The 9,921-nt window shown below is 34.8% G+C and overlaps 1 protein-coding gene across 2 annotated transcripts; it reads right to left on the bottom strand.

Annotated features, from left to right (window-relative positions):
* Positions 1 to 266: 266 nt before the first annotated feature.
* Positions 267 to 4,142, bottom strand: LOC107618775 (protein FATTY ACID EXPORT 1, chloroplastic). 2 transcript variants are annotated; one of them, XM_016320925.3, is made up of 7 exons: positions 3,629 to 4,142; positions 2,381 to 2,671; positions 1,473 to 1,671; positions 1,024 to 1,191; positions 825 to 871; positions 698 to 738; positions 267 to 550 (listed from the first exon to the last, which is right to left on the bottom strand). In XM_016320925.3, the coding sequence occupies exons 2-7, from the start codon at positions 2,510 to 2,512 to the stop codon at positions 460 to 462; spliced, it is 678 nt and encodes a 225-aa protein (XP_016176411.1). In that variant the 5' UTR covers positions 2,513 to 2,671; positions 3,629 to 4,142; the 3' UTR covers positions 267 to 459. The 2 variants fall into 2 exon arrangements, with proteins under 2 accessions (XP_016176411.1, XP_016176410.1); XM_016320924.3 differs by having other exon boundaries at positions 2,381 to 2,593; positions 3,629 to 4,104.
* Positions 4,143 to 9,921: the final 5,779 nt, after the last annotated feature.

Raw genomic sequence — 9,921 nt, 5'->3', positions numbered from 1 at the left:
AGTGTGTGACCAATGAGAATCAATCCTCACTCACATGAGTCAGAGTCATGACCTAGTCATGTTTAAGTTTTCAGAACATTCATTAAGAATGTTATACCATATATTAGACAAGAGAATCATATAAATGGCCTGTAATCAATACATGATCATGTTGACTAAATTTTCACTCACTGTCACAATCCATTTCCTATCTTGGGTCCAAATTTCATGCTAAATGCATATGCAATTTAGTAAGCACCTATGTTGAGTATAAATTGCAAATAGGGTTTTTCATCAAATTTCATTTTATTGGTATAGAATAAGTGCCTTGGAATCCAAAGCAATAATCACATTGGCACCTCTTTGCTGACCTACTTTCATAAGTGACTTAATCAAACTAGCTTACAACCTTACTTCAATTTGCAGCAAAACAACCATATGTCCCATATCACATAGGCTAACACAAGCTTCGTTATCTCATCATGCAACGCTGGCAGATGGCTTCAATTTCTTAGGCGGTGGGTTTCCTCCAGAGATAAGCACATACAAATAAAAACAGAGCATTGCAGAACTGAAATAAAAAATTGCACACATGTATAAATGATCTAAACAAAAGAGGCATAATTTTGCAAGTAGCAATGAAGAAGCTAAAAGGAAAATTAGCAGTTTCAAAGACAAAAGTGGAAATTAATAGATAAGAAGCCACAGATTGAGGTACCTTAAAATAGCACTGAAGCCAGTTGGAAATATTTTCTTTGCCTACATTAAGAAAAGAGAAAATAAGTTTACCATTGAAAAATGAGGCACAAGATAAGAGTTGACTTTGTCAAAATTGAATTTACTACCAATGAGTAGCTCTGAAAGTTCTTCCAGATAAGGATCCCTGCCAATGCTGCAAAATAAGGAAGCAACATGTCAAGAGATGAACTAACAATTATCTAGTTGACAATTGGACATCATCAAGCTGCACGATTCTTAAGTTTCTTTTCTTTTATTTCCAAGAGCAATGAATAATGATATCTTGATAAAGGCAAAGTCCTATACCTGCTTGTGCTAGAATAAATGGTAAACTTGATTTTCCTTTCCTCCAGACCTTCAAGCTGAGGGTGCTAAAAAATAGTAAAGCACCGCCAAATATCACACCACTGGTGAGTGTTGCAGTACTCCGTGAAAACAGGAATCCAATAATCCCTCCAGTTAGAACAAATCCACCTAAACAAAAGAAAAGTTAAACATATTACATATTTGCTTAAGGAGGCCTAATAGTGAAACAGGGCATACATTTACTTATTTGCATTGAAACAATAAACCACATTTCATGTAATAGATGTCACACTCAAAAGTTCATCAACAAAATTTAATAAATGGTACCCACTGATAACTAGTTGGGTTAAAGAGAAATTCAGCAAAAGTATGTATCCACCATCACAAAAGCAAACATAGTTTAACAATAAAGTTACTAAACAAGTGAAATATCAAACAATGAAACTTACCAAAGGGAATGCCTAAACAAAAATCGTGAATTTTCGCAGTCCCTTTCTGTTGACTGATGCCCTCTGTTGCTGTCTCTCCGGAGCTTATCTTTTCAGTATCATGGTTTTCTTTTGCATCAGTTGCATAACTTAGTGTAGTTTTGGTATCAGAACCGGCAGTATCTGTGCTATGCCTCTCCAGACACATAACAACTGATAACTATATGACATATGCTTGCTGTTTTAGTATTGATACCAAACAATTGCTCTAGTATGTTTTCATTTAGCAAAAAGTACATTACTTATGCAGCGCAAGCATGTTTATAAGTTATAACTTACTATAAAAGTCTAGCACCATCCCCCACAATCTCAAAGGACAGGAGTGGCATATTCAATTAAAGCATATAGATTCACTATGATTTCCACTAAGTTCAGTGAAACAATACCTATATGCAAAGATCAGAGCTCGAATATAATCGAACAAATTGTAAGGCAGGAGTTCCATTAGGAAGGAACATCTTCAACACTAAATATAGTGATGAACTAATCCATGAACCTTCCAAACGTAAAAAGGTGAATTCTCCATTTAATCAGACAAAAAAGGCAATTATCCTGTGATTGCTACTTAAGTAGAATCGATTAAAATATTATATATTCTTGACGCAAGAATTCAACTAGGCAAGCTATGATTTTGGGAAGCCTTTCTTTAGATCTGAGTAATTTGATTTGAATCTATGGACATTACTGACAAAGAACAAAATGCACAAAATCTAAAGACATTTGCATGCAATCCGAGCTAAATTCTGAAACTCAGCTAGTTAGCTATCTATCTCCTTTAAAAATAAAAAAAAAACCTAAGAATTTGAAATTGATAGATGTTGAATAGAGTTAGAGAAGGTGTTGAAGAGTAGAGAGAGAGTGTGTGAGACCTTGGAGCGAACGGAAGGAGATGGAAGGTGGAAACGTCGAAGCAGTGTGCGGTGAGAGTGAAGGGAGGCGGAGCAAGAGAGCTGAGGGTGAATGTGAGAGACAGTAGCAGCCATAGCCGTAGCTGATGTCATCTGATCCCGGCCACCGCAACAGTTGATTGGAATTGAAATTGGGAAAATCACACACAAGGTTCTGAAAACCGAAGTGACGAACTGGTAATCAAACCGTTCAAGCTATTAGTTCATCGGTTTACTAGTTCAACCAATTCAAGTGTGGTTCAACCAGTATAGCTGTTTTATAATAAAATAATGATTAAAATATAAATAAATACATTAAAACATAATTTAATCTAATATAAATCTTAAAATATCATTCAAATTAAAAAGTATTATATCAACCAAAATGTTACAATCTCATCCAAATACAAATTCAAAAGTCAAATAACAAAAGAAATAACCAAATATAAAATGGCAACAACAAAAAATTAGTTAAAAATTTAGCAACCCAACAATCAAAAGGACAAGAACAGGAACAAGAATTCTACCACACTGTATATAACTATATATTCTTTATATAGAACCAGCATCTTAGAGAAGTTCATTTAAGCCAAACGCAGGCTTATATATATTCAGAATAAGAAAGAAAGCCTTCAAATCAGAAGAATTTGTATTACAATAACAACAAGAACAATTAAATACAGCAACCCAACATTCGCTTATAGACAACATAGTGAACAATTAAAAATTTAAAACAAGTTAAAAGTGATGGAAGAATATTATATTGTGTTAGCTAGGTAAACATCATAAGAATATATAACAACTGATTGGCAGCAAAGAATGAGTGCACTGATTGGAGCTGAGGAGGCTCAGCACTTAGTGAATGCCTTCATGGGTCAGATGATATCCGCGGATCTGCGGCATTTATCTAATTCAAGATATCTAATTCTTTTAGACATATAAACAATAACAGCAGCATCACACAACAACTGAACAAGTAATATTACAGAGAACTAAATTATAAAATCCTACACTCTTTTGGATTTCATACTTCTGAGTTTTATATACTCTTCTAGTGGTACTAGCACTGACTTAGAAACTGCCAAAAACAGTTAGTTTATATCCACAACCAATCCACAATTATTCACAATTCACAGTTCAATTAGTTTAGAAACTGCCAAAAACAATTATTCACAATTCACCGTTCAAATGATCTTCACAACATTCAAATGATCTTCATAAAAAAATTACCGGCAGTCCTGAACAATGAAGCCTGATTCGATGAAAGGAGGATGGCGAACCGATCAGAACGGAGGACGGCGATGTGGCAGGAACTCAGTACGGCAAGGCGGCAAGCAGGAGGACGTCAAGGCGGCGAGAACAGAGGACCACGGACTGACTACGGGAACTGAAAGGAGGACGGAGATGTGACAGGAACTGAGTACGACTGAGGGCGAGAATGCGAGGCAGCGAGGCGGCGAAAACGTCTGAACCACGAAGAGGGAGCGATGAACGCGAGGAACAGTGGCGAGAGGAAGAACGCGACGAAGAGGGATGAACGCAAGGAAGACGGGCAATCTCCGCCGAGCAGTCTCCGGTGGTGGTCAAGGAAGAAGGGGTGGCCGAGTGGTGTCTCTGATCTCTGGGGGTGGGTGAGGAGGGGGAAGGGTAGAGTGCAGCACCTACAAGAGGCTGAAATGTGAAATGAGGATTGTTTAGGCTCAAGTAACATTTTAAAGAAGAGTGGTTTAGGGGGTGAATACTCAAAATAGTTTCTAAAGGGGTTAACTACCAAAAATATCATCAAATTATTTAAATGCTCAAAAAAATATATTTGAATTTTATTATTTTAAATAATTTAAAAGGTAAAGCATACTTTTTGTTCTTAAAATTTAACAAAAGTTTTAAAAATATTCATAAATTTTATTTTGTTTTAATTTTGTGCTAAAACTTTTTTATTTGCATCAAATATATTCTTGACGGCTAATTTTTCAAAAAATTTAAGATTAATTCAACAACAATTTCATAAGAACAACCCTCAACACAAGCAAATTAAACATAATTTTTATGCATTATTGTTAGATTGGTTTTAAATTTTTTGAAAATTTAGCCGTTGATTGTATATTTGATGCAAATCGAAAATTTTTGGAACAAAATTAAAATAAAATAAAATAAAACTTAAAGGTATTTTTAAAACTTTTGTCAAATTTAAGGACAAAAAGTATATTTTATCTTAATTTAAAAACACAACAAAAATACCCAACAGTAAATATATATTTTCAAAAAATATCTTAAAAATTGAATTTTGATGTAATTTTTTGCAAGCATGATTATAAAAATAAAATATTATTATACTTAAAATTTAGTGATTTTTCGTTAAATATATATTTTTTATAATTTTTTGTTAACAACCAATAATACTTTTAAAAAATCACAAAATAATATATACTTAACAAAAAAATTACCAAATTTTAAAAATAATAATATCTCATTTTTCTAATTATATTTACAAAAAATTGTATCAAAATTCAATCTCTAGTGTATTTTTTGAGAAATACATATTTAATGTTAGTTTTTTTGCAAGATTATCTAACATTAAATATGTATTTCTCAAAAAAATACATTAGAGATTGAATTTTGATATAATTTTTTGCAAGCATGATTAAAAAGATGAGATATTAATATCCTTAAAATTTGATATTTTTTGTTTAGTATATATTTTTTTGTAATTTTTTTGTTAACAACTAATAATACTTTTAAAAAATCACAAAATAAATATACTTAGAAAAAAATCACAAAATTTTAAGAATAATAATAATATCTCATTTTTTTAATTATTCTTGCAAAAAATTACATCAAAATTCAATCTCTAAAGTAGTTTTTGAAAATATATATTTACTGTTGGACATTTTTGTCGCGTTTTTAAATTATTTAAAGGCATTTTTGTCGATAGTAAAATTCAAATGCATTTTTTGTCAGCGTTTGAATAATTTAGAGACATTTTTTGTGGTTAACCCAAAAATTTGATTCTCAATTCAATTTAGCTTTTAAATTTTTAACTGATTCAAATTGAGTTAAATTTTATTTTGATTTCTGAAAATGGTAAGTTATACTGATTTAGTCTCTAACTTTTTAATTGCTATCATTTAGTTTTAAAATTTAAAAAAGTGTATTAATGTAGTCTCTCGTGTATTTTCCGTTGTTGAAACTTAACGTTATTAGTGACATAGCTCAAGTCTTGCTACACTAGACATATTAAAACGACGTTGTACTTATTTTGGCGCTAAAGAAGGCACTAAATGATATTATTTTAAGGTTTGAACAATACTAAAATATTACCTTCCCTTTTGAACAATATTAATTATTAAACTTCTCAAACGACGTCGATTAGTGCCTTCTTTAGTGCCAAAATACGTATTGTATCGTTTTAATATGTCCAACGTGGCAAGGTTTGAGCCATGTCACTAACGGTGTTGAGTTCCAACGACGAAAAATACACGAGAGACTATATTGGTGCATTTTTTTAATTTGGGGAAGAAATTGTAACAATTGAAAAGTTAGGGACTAAATCAGTGCAACTCGCCAATCTCAAGGATCAAAGTGGGGCTTAACTCGACCCAAATTGTGCCCTAAACTAAAACTTTAATGCATGACTCAAGTTGGTCTCTCCGTCCATTTTCGTTACCGGAGAGATGACATGGCACAATTAAACGATGTCGTTTTGCTGTTTGCGCCTAAACGACGTTGTTTTACTCTTCTCCCTCTTCTTCTTCCTCCTCCTCAATATTTGAACCTCCCACCACCTCATTGTCACCACTCTCAATCATACCTTTCCAACCCCACCACCCTCACCACCACCACCACCACCCTTCTCCTCCTCCTCATCTCTCCTTCCTCTTCTTCTTCCTCCTCCTCAATTTGATCAGTAAATCCTTTCTCTTCCTCTTCCTTCCTTTCTCCCCTTCTTCTAATCAATGCAATGACAAATAAAACAAATTGATTCTGTGACATCAAGCAACCATGGCTTCAGTAATAAATTTTAACCCACTTTCACTTTAACTCGCTACTGCTGCTACTTGTTAGGGTGGTAGAATATGCATGTGAGGTTGATGATGATGACAACGGGGTTTTAAATACTCACTCGTTGTCAAATTACTTTACTATGATAAGGATGAGAATTTTTTGGATGGTCTAGTTTTTTTTTTTGTAGTATTCTCTGGCTAAGGAGATCGAGGAAGAGGAAGATGGAGAAAAGGATGGCGGGGTGATGGTGGACTGGTGGATGAGCGGGAGGCAAGTAGGAGGAGGAGGATGGTGGTGGTAGTAGTGAGAATGATGGAGTTGGAAAGGTATGATTGAAGGTGATGGCAATAGGATGGTGGGAGGTTCAGGCATTGAGGAGGAGAAAGAAAAAGGGGGGGAGTAAAACGACGTCGTTTAGGCGCAAACAGCAAAATAATGTCATTTAATCGTGCCACGTCATCTATCTGATGACGAAAATAGATGGAGGGGCCAACTTGAGTCACACCTTAAACTTTAAAGTTTCAGGGTACAATTTAGGTCAATTGAAAATTAAAGAGCTAAATTGAGTCGGAAGTCAAATTTCAATGCGATTTTAAGTATTAACTTGTGGTTTATTACTATGTAATGACATTTTCAATATTAAAACCTATAAATCTTTAACTTTAGTTAAAAATATTTAAATAAAATAGGTTTAAGTTTGATGTTTAAATTGTTTTACATAATTATTTAATTAAAAGACATAAATACTGAATTTTGGAATTTTTTAAATAAATAAAATAAATATTTATTTATCAAAATAAATAATTTGTAACAATTTTACGAAAATACACCTTATGTCTTATCTTGTTTATAGTGTAAACGAAATAAGATTGCACGTATCTCGTTTACACTATAAGCGAGATAAGGCACGAGACGGCATGGCCGTATCACGTTTATACACGTGTTGTGTAAGGGTCTTATCTCTTTTACAGTGTAAACGAGATACGTATAATCTTATTTTGTTTACAGTGTCCTTTGGAGTTGTTTTCCACCCATTTCTTCAAATTTTCCCGAACTTCTACCCTCTTCTAACTATATTATCATGGTTCTGAAAATTGGACTGGATTGGCTAATCGAACCAGTCAAACTGGGAATTGGCCATAAAAAGGTCCGATCCACTACTAATAACCGTTGGAGAGAAAACCGTTCAAAAATCGCTGAACCGACCGGAACCAGCTGGTTGGACCAGATCAGTAACAGCCGATTCTAAGAAAATGACGCCGTTTTATGAGTTAAAAAAAAGGCCAAATCCTGAAACACCCATTTCCCCGAATCAAGAATCATTCGTGCACCCCCATTGGCCCCTTCTTAAGCAAAGCAAAGAGAACCCTAGCCCTAGGATCCTTGCCAGTGCCGTCCCCAGGTTCTCGGCGCCTCTACTTCTTCCTCTTCCCCCTGTCTGGAACCCAGGTAGCTCGGCTCGTCATCCCCATCTTCCTTGGCTTCTCTGTTCGTGGCTTGGAGCAGCTCGCCGTTGGGTTGCCGCTTGCCGTCGGCTCGCCTATCAACGTCGTCTCGCCGGTTGCCATCCGTGTCTTCGTCGAAGGTTAGTGATGGATCTGTTTAATTTTGTTTATGGTTACTGATGGCTCTGTTAGTCTGTTTAATTTTTCTTCGCATCCGCTCCTTCCTTTTAATTTTTCCATGGTTAGTGGTTACTGATGAGTGATAAGTGATGGCTCTATTTAATTTTGATTCTGGTTACTGATGGGTCTGTTTAAATTTGCTTCGCATCCGCTTCTTCCTTTTAATTTTGCTCTGTTTATTGATGAGTAATGGCTCTGTTTAATTTCTGAATGCTTGGTTCTTCTTGTTCTTTTTAATTTTTGGAATTTTTGTTCAAATTTTTGTGTAATGTTTTGTAATGTTTTATAATGTTGCTGTTTTGTAATTGCTAGTTGCTGGGTGCAGGTTTAGTGTCATCACTGTTTTGGAATGTTTATGTACTAATGTTTGTTGCTATTTTGTCATTACTGGTTGCTGGTTGGAGGTTTGGTGTGATTATTGGTTAATGTTTTGTAATGTTTGTTGCTGAATGCTGATTGTTGAGTTCAGATATGGTCTTGTTGCTAAATGCCGTTTGTGCTGAACGCTAAATGTTTGTTGTTGAATGCTGCTGCTGTTTTTAATAAGACATGGATAGTGTAGTATTTTCTATTTCTTGTCCTTACTTCTGAAGTTCATTGTTTCAGAAGGTTCAGTGTTGGCTTCAACTTTCAAATGGAAATTGGGAGCTGGTGAAGATAATAACATCTTCTGGAACTGAGTCTGTTGTTTTATTGCCTGATGGGAAAGTAAGATATGATCTAGCATTACCATAGTACACAGTGATGTTTGTTCCATCTAGCTGGACTCTGTGAGACAACTAGAAAATGTTCTTTTAATTTAACCTTGTTAATCATATCTTGTACAATTCAGACAAAAGTAGGGCCTATTTTGGTTGCCATAAATTCCTTCAAGAAAGTTCCTCTGTATGGTAATTATTATATTAAATCCTACAAGCGTAAGAATTAAAAAGGCCTATTTTGTTTTACTTTTTGACTTAGCTACATTAAGGCAATATTCTCTATCTTTAACTTGTGCACTGCAATTCAATCCAGCTATTTTTAATGGAAGTATAATTATGTTAATTGTCAACATATTTGCCGTAAGTTTTTGTGTATTTTGATGATTAATTACATTTAGTTGGTGATATTTTATATAAGATTTTAAATTTGAAAGATACTTTATGATGTTTATTTATAATATATTTATTATTTTATTAAGGAACGATTTTTTTAGTTGAACCACAGTTAGATCAGTTAGACCAGTAAACCAGTGAACCAGTGACTAAAGCGGTTCGATGACTGGTCCGATTTTCAGAACCTTGCATATTAACGACTTACTAGGTGAGCATGGCACGTGTAGATGCACATGATCCAAACATCAACCTCCTGAATGCGACATGGAACATCGCAGGGGTAGCTAACTTCGAGGTTAGTGTTGTTGTCCTTGTGTTTATATTAGAGCATGTATGAGAGAAGTCATAGTTATGGTACTTGTTCCGAGGGTTACCTGAAACTGTAGGTCGATCTCGGTCGAGATCTGCAGTGGTGGCCGGAGCTGTCGTGTCCGACTTGTTGGACTTGGTGGTGTTGCTGATCCTTCGTCACCGGAGGATGGTGGTACCTGCAAGAGACTCCGATGCTTAAGTTAGCATGGGCTTTAAGCAGGTATTTTATGTAGAAACAGAGTATGAGTTATACTTGGGTGCTCAAGTGTATTTATAGTAGTGTGGGCTGACCTTTCTAGATAAGATAAGTTAGTTATCTTATCTTATCTTTAAGTGAAGTCATCTTATCTCTAAGGGGAACCGCCTTTATCTTTCTAGCCTTTAGCTGCCTTTAGATTGGGCTATGTCCCTTTGTTTGGGCCTGCTTGGGATTCTTGTGGCAATTTGGCCGAACTCTTTAAAGAAGAGGTCGGGGGACCTGACCTGAAGA

This window comes from Arachis ipaensis, chromosome B9 (genome assembly GCF_059453495.1).
Source record: "Arachis ipaensis isolate K30076 ecotype BB chromosome B9, ASM5945349v1, whole genome shotgun sequence".
NCBI lineage: Eukaryota > Viridiplantae > Streptophyta > Magnoliopsida > Fabales > Fabaceae > Arachis > Arachis ipaensis.
The sequence above is the reverse complement of the archived record's forward strand: the minus strand, read 5'-3'. Positions and strand labels throughout refer to the sequence as shown.

What these genes read in the sequence shown, in the direction of transcription:
- LOC107618775 (XM_016320925.3), bottom strand. Translation starts at nt 2,512, where the DNA reads ATGACATCAGCTACGGCTATGGCTGCTACTGTCTCTCACATTCACCCT. An exon ending in ATTTATTCTAGCACAAGCAG is followed by an intron (nt 872 to 1,023) that starts GTATAGGACTTT and finishes CTTATTTTGCAG; the next exon opens with CATTGGCAGGGATCCTTATC. An exon ending in ACTTTCAGAGCTACTCATTG is followed by an intron (nt 739 to 824) that starts GTAGTAAATTCA and finishes TTCTTAATGTAG; the next exon opens with GCAAAGAAAATATTTCCAAC.